The 22,106-nt window shown below is 42.5% G+C and overlaps 1 protein-coding gene across 4 annotated transcripts in view; it reads right to left on the reverse strand.

Annotated features, from left to right (window-relative positions):
- Positions 1 to 21,487, reverse strand: part of PTPN21 (protein tyrosine phosphatase, non-receptor type 21) — an 88,545-nt gene extending 67,058 nt beyond the window's left edge. The window contains exons 1-3 of one of the 4 annotated variants that reach the window (XM_025391908.1): positions 18,616 to 19,990; positions 17,743 to 18,562; positions 16,746 to 17,124 (exon numbers count right to left, since the gene is read on the reverse strand). In XM_025391908.1, the coding sequence (XP_025247693.1) occupies positions 16,746 to 16,925 (180 nt within the window). In that variant the 5' untranslated portion in view covers positions 16,926 to 17,124; positions 17,743 to 18,562; positions 18,616 to 19,990. Of the gene's footprint in view, positions 1 to 16,745; positions 17,125 to 17,742; positions 18,563 to 18,615; positions 19,991 to 21,137 lie in introns of those variants that run through there. The other 3 variants (XM_025391907.1, XM_025391906.1, XM_025391909.1) reach the window with 3 other exon arrangements.
- Between the last annotated feature and the right edge of the window lie 619 nt (positions 21,488 to 22,106).

Consider the following 22,106-nt stretch of genomic DNA (forward strand, 5'->3'; position numbering starts at 1 on the left):
TTGTTAAGTTGCAGTGCAATGCATTACTCACATGTTTGTAGTGATGCTGGTATAAACAAACCTATTGTGCTACCAATTGTACAAAAGCATAGCACATACAACTACATACAGTACATAACACTGGATGAGAATAAATGACATTACTGATTTATGCATTTATTATACTTTTTATTTAGAGTGTACTCCTATTTATAAAAAAAGTTAATTGTAGGCCAGGTGCGGTAGCTCCCACCTGTAATCTCAGCACTTTGGGAGACGGAGGCTGGAGGATCACTTGAGCCAAGGAGTTCAAGAACAGCCTGGGCAACATAGTGAGACCCCATCACAACAAAAAATACAAAAATCAGCCAGGTGTAGTGGTGTAGACCCAACTAGGAGGCTGCGGCAGGAGGACTGCTTGAGCCCAGGAGTTTGAGGCTGCAGTGAGACGTGATTGAGCCACTGCACTCCAGCCTGGGTGACAGAATGAGACCCTGTTTCAAAAAAAAAAAAAACAGTGAACTGGAAATCAGCCTCAGGAGGTTTCCAGAAGGCAGCATTGTTATCATAGGGGATGACAGGGCCATGCATGTTACCACCCCTGAAAACTGTCCAGGAGGACAAGATGTGGAGGTGAAAGAAAGAGATATTGATGATCCTGACCCTGTTTAGGGCTAGGCTAATATGTGTGTCTTAGTTTTTAACACAGAAGTTTAAAAAGTGGCCGGGTATGGTGGCTCACGCCTGTAATCCCAGCATTTTGAGAGGCCAAGGTGAGTGGATCACTTGTGGCGAGGAGTTCAAGATCAGCCCGGCCAACATGGCAAAAACCCACCTCTGCTAAAAATTAAAAAAAAAAAAAAAGGGGGGGGCTTGGTGGCACACACCTGTAATCCCAGCTACTTGGGAGGCTGAGGCACAAAAATGGCTTGAACCCAGGAGGCAGAAGTTGCAGTAAGCCAAGATCACGTAACTGTACCCCAGCCTGGGCGACAAAGTAAGACTGCGTCTCAAAAGAAAAAAAATTTAAAAAGTTAAAAACAAAAAAACGCTTTAAAATAGAAAAAAGTTTATAGGGTAAGGATACAAATATTTTTGTATAGTTGTAAAATGTGTCTGTGCTTTAAACTATGTTATTACAAAAGTCAAAAGTTTAAAAAATTTTAAAGTTTGTAAAGCAAAAACATTATAGTAAGCTAAGGTTAATTTATTATCAAAGGCCAGGTGCGGTGGCTCATGCCTGTAATCTCAGCACTTTAGGACGCTGAGGTGGGAGGATCACCTGAGGTCAGGAGTTCAAGACAAGCTTGGCCAACATGCTGAAACCCCGTCCCTACTAAAAATACAAAAATTAGCCAGGCGTGGTGGTGCACGCCTGTAATTCCAGCTACTTGGGAGGCTGAGGCTACTTGGGAGAATGCTTGAGCCCGGAAGTTGAAGCTGCAGAGAGCCATGATTGTGTCACTGCACTCCAGCGTGGGCAACAAAGTGAGACTCTGCCTTAAAAAAAAAATTATTGAAGAAAAAATTGTGAAACATTTAATGTAGCCTAGCTGTACAGTGTTTCTAGAGGCTACAATAGTGTCCTACTACTATAGTGCAACTTCCTAGGCCTTCATATTCACTCACTGACTCACCCAGAGCAACTTTTAGTTCTGTAAGCTCCATTCATGGTAAGTATCCTATACAGGTGTATCTTTTTAATCTTTTACATCACATTTTTACTGCACCTTTTCTATGCTTAGATATGTTTAAGTACACAAATACCGTTGTTATAATTACCTACAGTATTCAGTACAGTAACATGTTGGACAGGTTTATGGCCTACCAGGACTAGACTACAGGATATAGCAGGTGTGTAGCAGGCTATACCACATAGGTTTAAGTTTTCCCTGTGACGTTCGCACAACAATGAAATTGCCTAACGAATTTCTTAGAACATTTCCCTGTCCTTAAGTGACATATGGCTGTAATTCCTCTGGGCGACTATGCCTGAGATTCCAATAGCTGCCACTAGCATGGTGTGGTACAAAGAGCACTAGATTTGCAGGCAAAAGGCTTGGCCTTTGAGTCCTGGCTTTACCACTTGCCAGCTCTGGAGTATCTCACTTCCTCACTGAGTCTGTTTCTTAATAGGGAAAATAACATGTACCCTCCCTTCTTCAAAATTGTGGTGAAGAACTTTGTAAGTCTAATTGTATTGATAATGCTGAAAAGCACTCTTATCTTTGTTATGGTATATATATTTGGCAGATAGACTCTCTTCAGGTATGATAGAAAATAGAACAAAACTTGAATCAAGCATGCTTCTTCCTTGAAAATATCACTATTTAAAAAATAGTCAAACTAATTTCTTCCTTTAAAGTCTGAATATACCAGGACCTTTATTAAAAGAAATGCAAAAAATTTGGTATAGACAGGCCCCATGTGCCTGAAATTTCAACTAGTGCCTTGGTCTAGGATATCTTCCCAGAAGCACGCATCCTCTCTTCCTTGAGTCCAAATCTTCTGGACTATGTATGTCCTGTTAATGGAGTTCGTTGAACTGTAACAGAAGTTTTCCAGCAGACTAGCCTTTAGTTACTGGCGTTCAATTCATGTCTCCTGCCATGCTTCGTTATATAACTTCCCAGTGCTTTTCCTGATAAGAAACTTTACCTCCACGTGGCTTCTCTTTCTCCACAGCTGCATCCACTCTCACTGGTGGTCAAAGCAAGTTGACTTGACCTGTGGACTCATTCCAGCAGAAGTTGTTAAATCACTGAATCTTCTAGCATCCCCTAGATCAATTCTCATTTATCACTGTAGAGATTTTTGTGAAACTTTCATTGTCAGGTGTGTTTACATTCTCCCTTCCTTTCCCATTTTGTTATGAACAAATATATCAGGATAGTTTTCAAAAAGTTATTCAATGATTTCTTCATAGTTGTTTAAATGTTTTTCATAGCTACTCCTCTAAAATTGTACAGAAAACTGTGCCTGCTTTGTAAACTATAGTAAAAATAAAAGTTAAAACAAACCTGGCTTCTTTTCAGCACAATATGGTTGACTTACTTTACATGAACTGATGTTGACTAAGAACAAAGTGATCTGATAACCAAGTTTTTTGTTCAAAGCAAAGCAGAGTTTACAAATTTGAGCTGGGGAAAAATATGTGCAGCACCCCAAATCACAGTCCTCTAAGGAGACATCAGCTATTATAAGCAGGTCCAAATCCTGTCAGAATGTAAACCCTTTCCTAATCCCTAAGTCATTTCTCATCTAATTATTTTAAGAGTCTTTTTGGTTGTACTATTTTTAAAGTAGAGCAGAGGGACACACAAATTAGCTGAAGGGTTTTTAAAGCCACTGATGCATTGGGTTGATAAAAGTTAATCCCATCTAAAATTGCAAATATAATTTTATCCTGATGCCTTTCTTAGACTAGGCTAAAGTCAGAAGACTTTTCATCAGGAAAGAGATGAGAGAAGATAGCACTAGACACAGTCTATCCCAGGAAGAGATCATCTAACCATGGTAGTTAACAAGTATTAACCTAATTCAAGCCTGGAGCTTACCTTTACAGAGTCTGCCATAAATAATGAAGTATCGTACTTCTTCCTTGTGACAGATAATGGCGGTCATGTTGCCTCAAAGCAGGCAGCATTTTTTCCTTTTCTGTTTAATTTTAATCAGTTTTCTTCTATACTTGATCAAATAATATATATTTCACAGCCAAAGTGGTAATATGTAATATCATTATACTCTATTACAACTAAATGAAGACTCAAGAAAATAATCAAGAGTACATCTTGGCCTTCTAAATTATTCTGAAATTATACTGAAGTCCAAGTAACTGAACTCCTTGTGTGGCTAGATTTTTGTTGTTGCTGTAGCGTTTAACTTTCAGGAAGAGTCAAAAGATAAGCCAATTTCAGGGATTGAAAGACAGTAGGAGGCACAAATTGAGATCCTGTCCACATGGATGAACTGCTTATCTCTTTTCTATTTACTATCCTGGACAATCAGATGCTATGAATATGATGCCTCCAAAACACAAATAAATATACTCTATTTTTAACTGGAAGAATGTTTAGAAAGACTGATCTATTCATTCAATGAATATGGATTGAATACCTACTACATGTCAATCACTGTTCTGGGAACTAGGAATACAGCACTGAACAACAGAACAAAATTCCTGACCTCACATAACTTAATTCCAGTAGGGAAAGACAGACCAAGAAGCAAAATATATACTATGCCATATACTGATAAGTGCTATGGAGAAAGATCTTGAATTATAAGATTAAGACAATATCAACTTTTTTCAAAAGAGTAAACTAGGATTAAAGTGGAAATTTTAGTACAGTCACATGTCCCTTAACGATGTGGGAATGCATCATTGGTCTATTTCATTGTGTGAACATCATGGAGTGTACTTACACAAACCTAGATGGTGTAGCCTCCTACACATTTAGGGCATGTGATATAGCCTATTGCTGCTAGGCTACAAACCTGTATACCACATTACTGTAGTGAATGTTGTAGGCAACTGAAACACAATGGTATTTGTGTATCTACGCTTATGTAAACATAGGAAAGGTATAGTAAAACCACAGTATTAAAATCTTATGGGACCACTATCTTATAAGCAGTCTGTTATTTACCAAAATGTCATATGCAGCACATGACTGTATATACATATTACCAACAAGAATGACAGGGATAATTGAGATGTTACTGCGCAAAGTTTCAATATGGGCAAAAGCTAATGTGCTCTATGTGCTACTATATAAAAAGTTGTTTAGTTTATGACCCACATAACCAAAGATAAATCAGAACTTCTTATTCTTCAATCACAGCCTGGGCTCATCAGGAAAGGCAGCCAGTACTTCAATGGACTCACTGCCTCTACCTTCCTTCTTGCTTGGATGAAGAATCTGAATCTAGAAGCCCACCAAATTCATCCAACAGCGCAAGCAGATGTTGCTTTGGAAAATATCTCAGCAGAGAACTCTGCTGGGATGTATTTCGTCAGTCTGATACTTCCAACTCTGCCAGGGAATAAGCTCACCAAAGGCTTCTCATCAAACAGCTCTGCCCTAAACACCTCGGGGATTCCCCAACAGTGTCTTGCTGGCCTAATGACACTCATGTTCCTTCTCATGCTTACCTTTCTTTGCCTGACGTGAGTGCAAAAACCTATCTCAAGCAAGATAATTGTAAAAATAAAAAATTAAATAACAAATATCTCCAGAGTACTTATACAACAACTACTGTCATATTTAGGAGGCCACTCTGTGCCAGGCTGTCATTAAGGACATGAGCTCCAGAGCAAGCCACCTGTCACTTGTCAAAGATTATAATCTAGGAAGAAAGATACTGTTCAAGGAGCCAGAACTACTCTAGCTGTGGTTTCTGCCATGTAACCACGAGCAAGTTACTTAATACCTTTGTGTCTCAGTTTTCCCATCAGTAAAATGGAGATGGACATAAGAGTGCCTCATATAGAGGATTTTTGTGAAGATCAAAATAAGCAAAAACATTTAAAGCACATGCAAACAAGTGCTCAAGTGATATGAGATCTTCTTATCATGGTTTTCTAGTCCCTTTAAACAGTATTAAATTTCATATTACATTTATTTAGTAGAGGAGATCCTACACTTAAATACTTCCTTCACTAATAGGACTCTGTCTTCGGGAACTTTTCCTTTTCTTTACCTTTTTCTTTCTTTCTTTCTTTCTTTTTTTTTCACGAGATGCAGTCTCACTCTGTTGCCCAGGCTGGAGTGCAATGGCGCAATCTCAACTCACTGCAACCTCCGTCTCCTGGTTTCAAGCAATTCTCCTGCCTCAGCTTCCCGAGTAGCTAGCTGGGATTACAAGCAACTGCCACCATGCCTGGTTTATATATATATATATATATATATATTTTTTTTTTTTTTGAGATGGAGTTTCACTCTTGTTGCCCAGGCTGGAGTGCAATGGCATGATCTTGACTCACCACAACCTCTGCCTCCCAGGTTCAAGCGATTCTCCTGCCTCCGCCTCCTGAGTAGCTGGGATTACAGGCATGCACCACCATGCCCAGCAATTTTGTATTTTTAGTAGAGACAGGGTTTCCCCATGTTGGTCAGGCTAGTCTTGAATTCCCGACCTCAGGTGATCTACACACCTCGGCCTCTCAAAGTGCTAGGATTACAGGCATGAGCCACCACGCCTGGTCTTCTTTCCCTTTATTTCCTTTTAAAGTAAATAGACAATACCAACATTTGGATTGCTTTTCTTTTAGGAAAATGGCAATGGCTCCATGGAAAAGTAGTATATTGAGAGAAAAGTGCTAAACCAAGAGCTGGAATACCTGAATTCTAGCAGGGGGCTGTCACCAACTAGCTGCCCTAACCAGGCATTAGTTGTATAGCATCATACAGAGAAATCTGCATTCTACTGAAGGGTAGCAGACATTTTACAAATAATAATACAATTTTAGACATATTCACTATTAAATATGCTCCATTTTTCTGTTATCATACTGTATAGTTTAAGTATTCTTTCCTTAAGTCACTAAACATAAATTTGACTTCAAAATAAGCATCAATCATAAAAACACAGGCGAGTCAAGTATGCATGTGTCTACATATTATTTGTAAGTGCAAAATACAAGGGAATGAGAAGGTTATTTTCTAGATATTTCATACCAAACTTGCAGGAAGAGAAAGGATGTTATGGTGAATATCTTAATTCTCAGTGGTGTAGCTCTACACTCAGTTACCTGACTTAACAATAATACCTCTCCAGTGATTTTCCTCCAACCCATTATTATCCCTCAGTATATTATTGCAACTAACAAATTTACATGATGAAACAGAAAGTGGAAATGGCTAAAGAATACTAAAAAAGAGCTGCCAGGTAATGAGTGTCCTATAGATGCTATTAGTCTTTGGTCTACTCCATCAATGAGATGGTGGAAGGAAACAAAGTTGATTACACACAGGGTTAAACATACGTAAAGCAACCAGCACAGGGCATGGCATATGGTCAGTACCCAATACATAGTTATCATTCTTACTATTACATGCAGCCATATCACATACAAAAGAAACAAATCCCAGGGAAGCTGGTTTCCTTACTTCACACAGGTAGTCTGTAGGGATTTGAACCCAAGTCCATTGAGCACCAAAACTTTACCTCTTTGCTTCCAAAACCCCACTTTGCCAATTGTAGTTGAATTCAACAGTATAAAGTTCAATGCACTGAAAATTCACTTGACATCAAGATTCATTTGACTAACGAAGTCTGAGGCATTTAAGTAACTGCAACATAACAAGTTGTTTTTATTTTCATTTTTTTCTGGAGACAGGGTCTTACTCTGCCACCCAGGTTAGAGTACAGTGGCATGATCATGGCTCACCGCAGCCTTGCCTTCCTGGGCTCAAGTGATCCTCCCACCTCAGCCTCTAGAGTAGCTGAAACTACAGGCATATGCTACCATGTCTAGCTAATTTTTTAATTCTTTGTATAGATAGGGTCTCACTATGTTCCCCAGGCTGGTGTTGAACTCCTGGACTCAAGCAATCTTACTGTCTCAGCCTGTCAAAGTGCTGTGATTACAGGCATGAGTCACCTTACCCAGCCAACAAGTTGTTTTTAGATTCACATGAGCTTGCCACTCAGCATGAGATTACCCGTATATTTTGTTAGCCTTCTCAGTCAAAACTTAGTTAAAATAACAAAACTACTCTGCCCCATTTATAAATCTCAACACTATACACCTTTTAATGATCACATTTGGGTAATCTACTATAGAAAGTGGTACAAACCCTTGATAGGAAGTTATTTCTACTACATGCTGCCAATTCTCATGAAGGATTTGTGACATACATAGTTTCTTCTAGTAATATTAGCATCTTAGGAAAAATTTAAATTGCCTCTGGATGTTCTGTCAATTCATTAAAAGATAAAGGAAATCTAAGTGACATTTGTTTATGAACAAATTGCTCAGAGAACTGAATAGGAAAATATTTGCTAAATTGGCATATTGTTAAGAGAATGATGAATCCTTGTTAATAGAAAAGAAAATGCCACGTTCACATAAGGTGTGTATCTGACAAGAAGAATGACATAGAGGGCTCAACAATTGGCCTGGGAACTTGATTAATGTATAAAGGAAGAATGAATCATCCATTCAATTCCTGAAGATTCGTCACATACCTGCTGCCTAGAAGGAAAGACAGACATGGATCTACCATCAGCAGTACAGTGGGGGAATTCCCACCCACGACCTCCCCTCTGTCCCCCTGAAAGGGGCTTTTTCCTTAATAGTAAGTTGTCCCACTGAGGAATGAATGGCCCTTCCTGAGACCTAAAGATGAAGTCCAAAGAAAAAAGGGCATTTGTAGTAGAAGGGTCAGCGAGGGGAGGAACTATATTCAGAGGCAAATGATTATTTTTTAATTATGAAGGTCTTGAGTTGTTCACAAATATTCCATCCTTCCAGCATCTTCACCCTGGGAAGTAGAAGACCAGGGAAGAAAGATCCTGCTCTGTGACAAGTGGAGAGAAAGGGAGAGACTGCCTTAACCAGGAAGCCTCCACGCCCACAGCCTAGGCCCACAGATGGACTCAGGGGAGAGTGGCTATGAACCACCTGAAATTGTATACAAAATTCTGTGTTTACATCAGATCTCAAAGGGGGCCATGACCGCCATCAATTTAAAGGTCAAAGCTCGAGCACAAGTCTGACATAAAATCTCAAATCCTGGGTCTTTTGCTTATCAGCTATGTAATCACTCGAACTTTTCATAACTTCAGTTTCCTAACTTGAAAATGGAAAAGATAATGCAACGCCTAACTCATTGTGAAGATTAAATGAGGCAAATTAAGCCTCCAGCACAATAATGCTCACTTACCCAAAAGGAAAATCAAAGCTTCTAGAGATATTAGAAGGAATGGAATCTGAATCTATACACCAATGACAGTGACAGCACTTAGAGTCTCCCAAAACACCATCAGTTCCCTCATGTCCACCATTTTGTAACTCACCTTACAAATCTCAAATGAGTAAATTCATGCTTAATTCCACATGGTCTTGAGACTATACCACTGTGACAGACTGTTGGTAAGAAAATAAGGACATCTGGTATCTCAAGGGGAAAATCCAATACTGGAAGGAAAACATCTTAGGCTATTAGCCTTTAAGTTTATTAGGAATTAAGCCTAGGTTGAATAATACTCCATTCTTCAAATAAACAGGTTTCCAAAATCTGCAATAACTTGTGATTACAGAATAGACTTTAAAACGCATATCCTCCATGTTTGTATGTGTAATTTCCATACTTATTTATATGGCTAATTCTTAATTACCTAGACCAAAGAAGAAAAGTAACAGAAAACCTAAACATCAAGAAAAATCCCTGATCATTTATAATTGGTGTTAGACTTGGGAAAGCTTTCTCTATCTAGGTGAGAGGCCAACCTAACATATTTCCTTCAGATGGTCCAATAGCTCTAACTGAAAATATTCACAGATTCTTGTCTCTACCTCAGACTTATTTGTTTTATAACATACACACCTAAATGAATAACTACTCGGCCTAAAAGGTAAAAAAGTTTCTGGGTACTAGACTTTGACTTTACACATATTTCAGCTATTTTTAGAGTCCAAATGAAAACACTTAGTACACAAGGAAATAAGCATGAAATTCTTGATGTCTACTCAGATAACAGTCAAGATAAGGTCAGTGGATATTTGGAATACCGCAGATACTAATTTAAAATAAAACACTTTGATGGCCAAGAACACTTTCTAAAGTTGTGCTTGAGGGTTATGGTTTGCATTATATGCTTGATTCCTCTCTAACAAATCCCCTAGCCAAAAAATATCCCCATCTGCCATAAGGTGCTATGAGAAGTATCTGTTCAAAGTCCAGTGAGGAAGCTGACACTCCCTTGACACAGCAATCTTACCTCAGAGAGTCACTACAACTAGATCACTTTCTAGGTGTTTCAGAAGAAGCCCCAAAGTAAAAAAGAAGAGTCTAAAGAAAATGGTGCTTTTCTATTTGAATACAAAACCTTGGAAATGTTTAACTCTGTCCAGGAAATAAAATCAGAGCAAACAAAGGCAGACTTAATTGTACTGCTGTCCATATTTATCAATCTAAATTCAAAACTCTTAATTTTTAAACTAAGTCAACATTCATTCAGCAACAACATACTGTAAGGTGAAAGGCACTATCCCAGACCCTGGCAATGCTCCAGTCAACAAGATTCCTACTTTGATGGAGCTTATATTCTATGGAACAAAAACTTGACATTGTATGTAATGCACTGAACACACAATTTAAAAAACATTTCGTAAAGATCTATGATAAACCAAAGCCTATAATTAAGAAATGAGAGGCTACCATATACATTTTGCTAGACTTTCATCTTCAACAAAATACCTTGCAGGTAATTTTTAGCAGTGGCTCAGTCTTTAACTCAACTTCAAAGCAACAGTTATGTATGAAGGCCATATATGGGAACAACAATAAAGAGGCCCCAACACACACACACACCCCTCAGAAACAGGTGAAAGAAAACTATCCTCTAAGTTATAAAACTAACACAATGTACCATAGCAAAAACATCAAAAAAATAATAATCTTGAAGAGACTTCCATGGTTTCAGAACTTCCCCATATCCTGAGGATTAAAAACCTTTTTAGGCTGGGTGTGGTGGCTCATGCCTGCAATCCCAGCACTTTGGGAGGCCGAGGCGGGTGGATCACCTGAGGTCAGGAGTTCAAGACCAGCTTGGCCAACATAGTGAAATCCCATCTCTACTAAAAATATAAAAATTAGCCAGGAGTGGTGGCAGGCGCCTGTAATCCCAGCTACTTGGGAGGCTGAGGTGAGAGAATTGCTTGACCCCAGGAGGTGGAAGTTGCAGTGAGCTGAGATCGCACCATTTGCACTCCAGCCTGGGCGACAGAGCAAGACTCCAGCTCACCAAAAAATAAAAGAAAAATAGAAAAGAAAAGAAAAGAATTCCTATGAAGAGAATAAAGATGAACACTTATTAGGAGTTTCCCAAATACCAGGTCCTTTGCTAAATGTTTTACATTTAACACTGAATCCTTATAGCCACTATCAAGTAGGTACTATTATTATCCCCAACTTACAGATGAAAAATCAATGACCTTGGGAAATTGATTTAATAATTACTTAAATTACAGCACTTGGATGCAACCTAGGTGTTTCTGACTACTGCAGACTATCTTAACCACTTTGCTGAGCATCCATCTCAAGAGGCAGACAGGGACTAAAGCACCAGTGAAGCACCGCCCAGAGGAAAGGGTATCCTGACTTAAAGGAATTTGTCTGGTCCTGGAGGCAGCAATTCTCTGCTTATAAAAATATGTACTTTTTCTTTTCTTTCTTTTTTTTTTTTTTTTTATTTTTAGACAGAGTCTCACTCTGTCACCCAGGCTGGAGTGCAGTGGCGCAATCTCAGCTCGTTGCAACGTCTGCCTCTCGGGTTCAAGTGATTCTCCTGTCTCAGCCTTCCAAGTAGCTGGGACTACAGGCATACACCAGCACGCCCAGGTAATTTTTTTGTACTTTTAGTAGAGATGGGGTTTCACGATGTTGGCCAGGACAGGCTAGTCTTGAACTCCTGACCTCAGGTGATCCGCCCACCTCGGCCTCCCAAAGTGCTGGGATTACAGGCATGAGCCATCACGCCTGGCCTACTTATGAAAATACCTACTTTTTCAAGGCAACACCTCTACTGATTCCATGTTCACCATGAAACTTCTGGTTTGTTCTGGCTCCCATGTGCCCTAACTATAGGAAAATCTTAGCCTGGGCAGAGGGTACACATACGTGGGACCCTTGGCAGTTCCTTACTGCTTATAAATTACTAAACTTGGGTGCTGGTTTTGCACATCATTCTCAGTAAGCTAGATTAAATCAGATCTTCCCATGACATGAGATTTTTGAGCCTGGCTCTTGCACTCTGGACTGTGCTGATTCCATCAAGGTGATGCCCCAGGCAGCGGCCATGCCCAGGTGGCACCCTCTTGTCTCACCACCTCCTTCAAGCCACCTCCTTCAGCATATACTTTTCAGCATATACTTTTAAAATTTGAGAGAATTTTCTAGCTCCCCTTAAACTCCATAAGGACTCAAAGCCTCTCCTGAAAAAATGTTTTGAAACTCAGAAGAATGATAGGCAGGGAATTCCAACAGCTTTGAGAAACTATTGCTATAATGAACAGCAACATTTTCCTAAGGGGATCATTCATTTTCCCATTTTTAAAAGTTACTTTCTGTAGTTCAAATATGGTGAATTGAGAAGAAAGTTAGCAACCTAAGTTAACTATATTGGATATATGTATATTAACCATGTTGCTTTTAATTTAATATATCTTAGACACTTGTAAAAATATGAAGACTAAAAATACAAACAAAAAAAAATACCCATATACCCAGTGTAAGAAACACTACTGATATAGCTGAAACCCTTGGGTATAGTGTTATAATAATATTATTGTGCTGCCCTTGTAACTGTCATTATAGGGCCGTGCACGGTGGCTCACTCATGTAATCCCAGCACTTTGGGAGGCCAAGGTGAACAGATCATGTGAGGTCAGGAGTTCGAGACCAGCCTGGCCAACATAATAAAACCCCGTCTCTACTTAAAAAAAAAATTAGCCAGGCGTGGTGGTAGGCACCTGTAATCCCAGCTACTGGGGAGGCTGAGGCAGAAGAACCGCTTGGACCTGGGAGGCAGAGGTTGCAGTGAACTGAGATCACACCATTGCACTCTAGCCTGGGCAGTAAGAGTGAAACTCCATCTCAAAAAAAAAAAATTGTCATTATAGAAGTGAAATGGTATTCAATTAAGCAAGAGGAAAGACTTTTCCCTCCATTTATATTTGGACAGTAACAAAGGTTTTCACCCAAATCTATAAGATATAATTCCAGATTTGCTTGGTGAGAGAATAGTGCAAGAAACCAACATACTGATATTTCTTGGTATGAATCAGAGACTATATGTACAAACTAGAAACAGGTGTGACCCCACTCAGATTATTTCTGAACAGTCATTTGGTATGATTAGGCCTGATGCCTGGGCCATCTGTTTATATGCTACAGAGCAGAGCTTCTGGAGCTTTCAAAGGAAAAGTTTGCTATACAAATTTTCTACCATTGACTGTTACTAAATGTCAGAAACTGTGGAACAGACTCTCCAAGGGCAAAACATTTTCTAGGGACCATGCCTGTTTCCTCTTCTGGTAAAAATCAGGCTCAAAATATACCCACAGCTATATAAAGTTACCAGTTCCCTGAGACTGATAACTTCTAATAATGGATGGCAATTTCTCTGGACTTATTAACAGAAGGAAGGCAATGCCTGTGGGTTCAGTTCTCCCTGTATTTACTGAACACATTCCACACCTGGTATAAAAATAAACCGGGGCCGGGCGCGGTGGCTCATGCCTGTAATCCCAGCACTCTGGGAGGCCGAAACGGGTGGATCACGAGGTCAGGAGATCGAGACCATCCTGGCTAACACGGTGAAACCCCATCTCTACTAAAAATACAAAAAAATTAGCCAGGCGTGGTGGCAGGCACCTGTAGTCCCAGCTACTCGGGAGGCTGAGGCAGAAGAATGGCGTGAACCCAGGAGGTGGCGCTTACAGTGAGTCGAGACTGCGCCACTGCACTCCAGCCTGGGCGACAGAGTGAGACTCCGTCTCAAAATAAATAAATAAATAAATAAATAAATAAACCATAGTTCTTCAAGAAGCTGACTCTAGGCGTTATAGACAGACCTGGTGCATGAGGAAGAAAATTACAGGAAGAAGAAACCATAGTAGGAAAAAAAAAAAGTCGAAGCAAGCAAAATAAATAAATAAATAGAATAAGCCACTAAGCCAAGCAAGGAGGCACACGCCTATAACCCCACCTACTCAGGAGGTTGAAGCAGGAAGATAACTAGAGGAAAGAACTCCCAGACCAGCCTGGGCAACACAGCAAGACTCCATCTCAAAAATACAAGTTTAAAAAAAAAATTAGCTGGGTGTGGTTGTGTACCTATAGTCCCAGCTCTTGGCAGACTAAGTCAAAAGGATCACTTGAGCCTAGGAGTTTGAGGACGTATTGAGCTATGATGGTGCCAATGTACTCCAGCCCGGGTGATGGAGTGAGACCCCATCCCTATGAAAGAATAAATGCAAGTAAACAGGGACTGGTTACTGAGGCCTGCTGTTCTGGTTTTCTTTCTTCTTCTTGGGCAGTTTCATCTCAGTTTCCTTCCAACACTCTCACCTCCTCTAATGTACCATAAGGGGTCGGCAATGTCCTCTTTTTCTCCCCTGGAGAGCCTCATACCATCTTCTGGCTTTAATGAACTCACTTAGGCTGATACTTCCCAATCTCTTCCCTCCAACCTGGATCTCGTGCCTGAACTCCAGATCAACAGATCCATCTGTCTATTCAACACCTCCAACTGACACCTCAAACTCAGTATTTCCAAAACCGAGCTCACCACACGCTCCTCCTTGCCCCTAATAGATCTGCACTTCCTTTCACATTTCCTCTCTGTTATAGCCCCACCATCTACTGAAAACCTGAATATCAACCTGGACCCATGCTAACCCCTGCCTATTACTTGGTAGGTCCTGAATATCTCCAGATTTCAACCACCTCTCTCCACCTCTATCCAACTCCAGGTGGCTACCATCTGTACCTGAACCACGCCCTTCGAATCATTCTCCAAAGGGCGCACTCTTCACAGAAACAAATGTACCACACCTGTTTACACCCTTCATTAAACTTCCCCACTATGCTCAGGATAAATCCAAATCCTTTAACAAAAAATCCTCATTTGCTGCCCTTACAGTCAGCTTTTCCTCCACACACTTCAGGCTTCAGGCAGACCAGCTCCCTCTGCGTCTTTGGCCCTGTGCAGTTCTCTTTGTTGGAACTCTTCCAGCCCCTGATAGGACTCCCTTGCCCCATCCTCAGGTCACAGCTCAGAATCAACTTCCCTGAGCAGCCTTCCCTTTGCTGCACCTCCCTCTGGCCTATGGCACAACCTCTACCTCCCTTATCACAGCATGCATCATGCCTGTTTTCTTATTGGCAACAACACCAGGGTGAGCTTCCAAGTATGTATGTGCTTGGCACTTATGCGTCTTCAGTACTGAGTTCTCATATAAGTGACTGGATGGTCACCAGGAGAAAGTTCATCCATTCCTGACTTTTTAGGTGGAATAACCAGTTTCTCTAACTTTCCCTTACCCCAGAACCAGGCAGCCAAAGGTAGGGAGGGTCCTAGGTTTAATTAGAGACCTTTCTTCACAGGCCTTGCATAACATTTTAAATTTAAGACATTATACGGATACATAAGTACTCCATAACTTTCTACCAACTGGATTAGGGGTTTCCTAGGCAAACCTCCCAATCAGTACTCTAACAGTTAGTAGAGCTTACGGCCTTATGCTACTCTGAGAATTAGGTGTCACAGTCATCCCCATGCTTCAGATGGAGAACCGGGGCTCAGAGATATCACATAACTTGCCCAAGGTAATAGAAGCAGATGGTAAGGAAACTAGAACTCAAACTGAGTTCAGGCAATATGTCTCTAGAACCTTGATCTGACCTATAAGAATATAGTCAATGAATTTTCTGTTTACTCAATGAATGTTGAAAGAATGAAGTCAGGAGCCGGACATGGTGGCACATGCCTATTGCGGGAGGATCACTTGAGCCTAGGAATTTGAAACCAACCTGGGCAACACAGCTAGACCTTGCCTCTAAAAAAATTAAAATGAACAAAAAAGAAAGAATGAAGTCAGTAAACTGTACTAGAGATAGGGATGACCTAGTATATCATAGGGGGTATATTAGAAAATAGAAATTTGAACAACCCAGAGTGTGTTCACATTTGATTCTGGATTATGTTTAGGGGGGAATATAAACATATTCAAAGTAAGAACCATTAGTTATTATACGGCACCCCAAGGGAAGATTTCTTGCTCTAAACTATTCCTGCTTCACGAGGAGAGAACCTACAGGCTCAACTCAGACATCCCAGCCAGGGACACACAGTGAGTGGCCAGTGGGCTAGAACACACAGCCAGCATGCCGAACAGAGAAGCCTGCAGTGTCTTTTTTTTTTTTTTTTTTTTGAGACAAGAGTTTCGCTCATGTTGCCCAGGTTGGAGTGCAGTGGTGTGCTCTCAGCTCACTGCAACCTCCACCTCCCAGGTACAAGCAATTCTCCTGCCTCAGCCTCTCCAGTAGCTGGGATTACAGGGGCCCACCACCAGGCCCAGCTAATTTTTTTTTTTTTTTTTTTTTTTGCTGGTGTCTTGCTCTGTAGCCCAGGCTGGAGTGCAGTGGCACAATCTCGGCTCACTGTAGCCTCTGCCTCCCCGGTTCAAGTGATTCTCCTGCCTCAGCCTCCCGAGTAGCTGGGACTACAGGTGCCCACCACCACATCCGCTAATTTTTGTATTTTTAGTAGAGATGGGGTTTCACCATATTAGCCAGGCTGGTCTCGAACTCCTGATCTTGTGATTCGCCAGCCTCGGCCTCCCAAAGTGCTGGGATTACAGGCGTGAGCCACCGCGCCCGGCCTTGTATTTTTAGTAGAGACGAGGTTTCACCCTGTTGGCCAGGCTGGTCTCGAACTCCTGACCTCAAGTGATCCACCCGCCTCGGTCTCTCAGTGCTGGGATTACAGGCGTGAGCTACCCGCGCCCAGCCTGCAGTCTTTAGGTGGCTTACCTCCCGCAGCTCCAGCCTCTGGGCCACGGCCTCGAGGCTTTCCTGGCCAGTGCTCTCCACGGACAGGGTGAACTCCACAAACTCGTTATTAAGCAGCTGGATCCGGGCAACCAGGCAGCTCTTGCTAGACACCGTGTAGCGCCGGGTGCGTTTCAGTTTCAACCCAAATGGCAGTGGCATCTTCTTTCTTCAAGAGTGGAGGAGCAAACAGGGAAAAGCTACCCCCACCAACCCAGCGGTGATGACGCCAGGAGAAATCAATCCTCTCCGAATGGGACGAACACTGTCCGGCCTCCAGCTGCTCACCCAGCAGCCGCTGCCGCCATTAAAAAGCAACGGAGTCTCCAATGGCCCAAGGAAGTGAGCATCGACGCCAGCGCTGGGAAAAGAGGAACGCCGTTACTTAAGCAAAGGTAACGCTGGGCTTTGCTTAATATAAAGAAAAGCCAGTCAAGCTGTGTCCAAATAATAAGCCGTCCCCACCCGCTGGAAAAAGGAGGCACTAACAGGACCCGGGAGGCAGGGTGGAATTTTATCTCAAGAGTTGTGTTGGGCTCAGGGTCAGACTCCACCCTTCACTGTATCCTACAAATAGGGAGAGCAAGCTAGGCCATCGTCAGGATTAAATGAGATAATAGCCAGCACTACTATAATCCCAAATGTTAGTATTCGTGGTCCTCTTCCTATTTTGGATAAGGTGGTGTTTCTTCATAGGTAACTCTTTCAGGTTTTAGTACTCCAAATGTCAGAGTTATTTAGTTCTTAAGTGAGAAAAGTGCAAAATACCCCCAAAAGAGCTAGGTTCCAGTCCCAATCCCTTTAGAAAATTAACCCTGAAGGCAAATGGGAGGAATAATCCCCACTAAGAATGGCAGGTGTGTGGTTCAGACGCGGTGAGGTGCCTAACAAGCGCTTGTGGAAGTATTCACGTCATCAAATTGATTTACTGATAAACATCATAAAATACCCTACAAATGCTCGTTATCCATTCATTTACCACTGGAAGAGTGGCAGTTCTGAAAATCCAGACCCCGGCCCCTCTCCAGGGTGGGGACGCCCAAACAGGCCTTCACCTAAGCGGAGCCGCGGCCAAGAAGGGGAGGCGGGCGAGACCTTCCACGCCATCCTGAGTTAATGAGCGGCTGGGGGGGCAACAAACGCAGGAAGCCTACGGGGCCTTGGAGCACTCAGGCCCCGGCTTCTTCCGCGTCCTCCCCTTGGGAAGAGCAAGCGGCGTTGCCAGGACAACCAGTAGACTCGGAGGCTCCGGAACCCTCTTTCTGCAGCCGCGTTTCTGGACGGACGCGCTCTAAAAGGACCGGTCCCTCTGCTCCCGAAGGAAACATTTAAAGGGACCAGCGCGAGCCCTACTGGCGGTGGAGAGGTTGTCATACCGCTTTGGAGCCACAGGACCTCGAAATACGCTCCTTACAACGTGTTTTATAGAGCGAAGTCTTGCTATGACACCCAGGCTGGACTGCAGTGGCGCCATCGTAGCTCACCGCAGCCTCGAACACCTGGGCTCAAGCGATCCTCCCGCCTCAGCCTCCCGGGTAGCTGGGACCACAGGTGCGCGCCACCACGCCGGGCTCTAACCGAGTTTTTAACCAGACCTGTTGATGGTAACTTCTGGGCTGAGGCAAATGGGAGCGAGCACCAGCTGGGAATTTTTGTATCAGCTGGATTAGTTTTTTTCCCCCTAGACGAGTCTACAAAATCCCGGATATTTCCAGGGTCCTGAGACGGTTCCCCACCTTCTTCTGCGCAGAGGTTGCCTGTTGGGGATGAATCGCTTAGCGAGACCCAGCTATAGATGGCTACGCTGAGCTCCGGCCCCGGACCGCGCGGAGAGGCAGGATCTGCTCCCGACCCTCTCATCTAGCAGGCAGAACCAAGGCTTCAGGAAGAGAAGCGGCTTTCGCAGTTTCACGCTAGGACGGGCTAAGCTGGGAATCGATCCCAAATTCCACACTCCCAGTCCTTTGCTGGGTCCTGCTTTCCTGACTGCGTCTCAGGCCCAGAGGTGATGGGGCACACAGCGTTAGGGAATGGCAGAGCTGGAGAAAAGGGTTCGGCTACTACCCTCGGCTTTGCCAAACTTAACATTTTGAAATTCCATTCCACAAATGTGTGTTGCGTCTCTGGGTACAAGACAGCGTAATGAGCATCGTGAGAAATCTAAGACGAATCCCTAAGCCGTCGCTGTCTTTAAGGAGATTACAACCATGCTATAATTACATACAGAGCTGTATCTCTAATAAGGACCCAACCACGGTTTTATCTGGCTAGTTTTTTGTTTGTTTTGAGCTCTGGTTATTCCCCATAGCCAGGAAAATCAAAATATTAAAAACAAGGGTTGGGGCAGGCCAGAAGAAAAAAACAAAGCTGAAACTACCTAAAGCACTGTGTTAATTAACAGCATTTGCTGCGTGCCTTCTGTAGGTAAAAGCACCATACTATGGAGGGAAACAGAAAATAAATATTAAAAAGATATGGTTTCCACTTCCAGTAGTTTTCAATGCTCTTTGATGTTTCGGGGTATAAACTAAATAAATAAGTAAAGCAAGATGGAAAAAAATTAGCAAATGACAACTTTAAATAATAAGCTTTTAACCAGAAAATTGATAAACCAAGAGTGTAAATATTTAAGGATTATAAATATGCATACTAAACACCCTTTCATGAGATCAGATGGTGGGTTTCAATTTTATATAAAAATTATGGTAACTGGAAACCGGGCGGATTAAGTAGTGTAGACGAACAGACAAGATATTGCATATGTGTAGAGGAAAGATAAATATTTGTATTAGGTGCCATTCAAATATGGTAGTCTTTTCACTACGTAGAACTACGCCTTGAAAGCAATAGATACTACACTGTATAACTTAATTATTAACTTAAGCTCTGATTAAGCAAACTCAGTAAAACGTTCAATTGTCCCTGAGACTTGAAATGTATTACTGCATCAGGGATAAAGGAAAAGTCAAATTATTTTAGTAGATGAAATTGAAAAAGTTGCAGTCTGTGTGTATATGGTGCATCCCCCCAAGATCTATCCATAAGAATGGCTTGCTTTTTGCTTATTTATATAAAACCCACTATGTTAAAATAATGATTTTGTTTAATAATTTACAAATTTATCAATGATCTACACATCCTAATTTTCAGTAATATGCAGTATTTGTTGCCAAATGATGTAATACAATTATCAATGTCTGAAGATAATAAAACCAAGATGAGTACAAATTTAAGAGTTCTTTGGGGAGGGCTGTTTCAGGTATAAAATAATATGCAATAATATGAAAGTGATTGGGTCTGGAATTATTTACTAAAGTAAATATAATTTATAAATAGCTATTAAAGGAAAACGATGATTTTGTTTCTCTACAAAATCTTTCCGTTTTGTGGTAAGTAAACGAATACATACTAGATTCTGCTTCAGTACAAGTTTACAAAAGGCAGTCTGAACTATTTGTGAATTCATTTTAATTTTCCCTCTCTACATCCCTTTCCAAAAGTTTCTCAAATACACTTTACTTCTCAATCTTATAGCGATTCCCCTTCCTATTAAGGTCCTCACCACGTGTAATTTTGCCAACGTTGCTTTAAAATAAAATAAGCACTAAAAGGAGAAAGTATGTGACATTTTTAGAGTAATATCTATAGCTATAGCATTAAACCCATGTTTCTCACAGAGAAAACATCTGCGCGTAGATGCTCCAGAATAAAATGCCCTAGAAACAAAACGGACTATACTGAGAGTAAAATTACTGTCGTATCCCAAACTTAAAAAAATAAATAAACTGTCAGCAACTATTAGGCATACAGCAGTTGTCACTTGGAGCACACGAATGTTTTGAATGTGTTTGTGAGCATACGCTATTATTATAAGGCTTTCTCAGCAAAAAACAGGACGAGCATGCCAAGAGCGGCCAGTCTAATCAGGATTTGCAGAAATCACAAGTCGGAATTTGCAGATCCAAGAATTCTTTTTTCCAGAGTAAACATTCTACTCCAAAAACAAACCCAGGCGTTACCAAACAGCCCTTCCCTGCGCCCCTTCTCGCCAAAGTTATCTGGCGAATTTCACGTTTACATATTCTGAGAGGCACAAATATGCCTAACACATTTCAAACCCTGATCCAGAATTAACCCGCAACAATCGGCCAGGGCGTTCAGAATAGAAGTTCAAGACCCCTTTTAGAAATTACTCAAATACATGAGAGCGAACCTGGAAAAGCAAGACTTTTCTCTTTGTTACGCTACCGCTACGGGTCTGGCCGCCGCGCCCCATTCTCCGGGACTCCGGGGCCGCGGGCGCGCTCCGGGGTCCCGGCGAGCGGACACACCCCACCGCTCGTGCCGGGGCCCGCCCCTCCCGCCGGCCGGGGCCCGCGCCCTCACCTGCTCCCGCTCCCTCGGGGCCGTGCGCCCCGCTCAGCGACCCGCCTCCCGGGGCCCCGCCGCGCGGTCGCCGCAGCCGCACCCGCACGCCAGCCCGCGCCGCGGCGCGCTCATGGGGCTCGCACGCCTCACTTCCTGTCTCCAAAAACCCGGCCCGCAGACCATTCCCCTGAGCAGAGTCCGGCGGTGGCGACGGCGAGGGGCGAGGCCTGGAGGTGGGACCGGCCGGCGAGGAGCGCCCCACAAAGAAGCCTTGCGGGGGCGTGGGGTGGCAGCAGGACGGACAGAATGTCGGACCGACGCGGGACGCGCGGCCGGAGCAGCGGGGCGGCCAGGCCCGGGCGTCCCTCCCCCTGGGCCAGGCGGGCGGATCTGGGGAGGCGGCGGCAGCCCGTGACCTCAGAGAGTTGGAATGCGGGCAGCCGCGCGGGGGAGGCGCGGACAGCTGCGCCCGGCCGCCTGGGAGGGGGCGCGCCGCTGCTTTTTTTAATCGTATGATCACTTATTTTAAGAGTTTCCAAATAAAGCAAGGCTTTTAATAAAATGAGAGGAGGGGGTATTATTTAGATTCCAGATAAAGAGTTTTATTCTTGTGTTATTAGGTAGGCTGTAAAATGCTGTTATTGATGGTTATTCGTTTACTCTGGTATATTAATAGTATTGGAATACAGTTCTTCTTTTCCTGCTTGCTCCTAAGGTTATGCCCCATATCACTAGACACTTCCAGTACTGGGTGGAAAAGCCCCCCCACCAGAAATGGTTCATATGCCTCAAATAACCTGTCAGTCCCCAAAAGGGAGCTGTCTGCTTATGCAATACAGAGCAGAACTGTTAAGGATGGAGACTTGACCAAGTTGTCTGGGTTCAAATCCCAGCTCCAACATTTACTAGCTGGATGACCTTGTGCAAATTTCTTAATTTATCTTTACCTGTTTCCTCTCCTATAAAACAAGGATA

The sequence above is a fragment of the Theropithecus gelada genome, chromosome 7b (genome assembly GCF_003255815.1).
Source record: "Theropithecus gelada isolate Dixy chromosome 7b, Tgel_1.0, whole genome shotgun sequence".
Classification (NCBI taxonomy): Eukaryota; Metazoa; Chordata; class Mammalia; order Primates; family Cercopithecidae; genus Theropithecus; species Theropithecus gelada.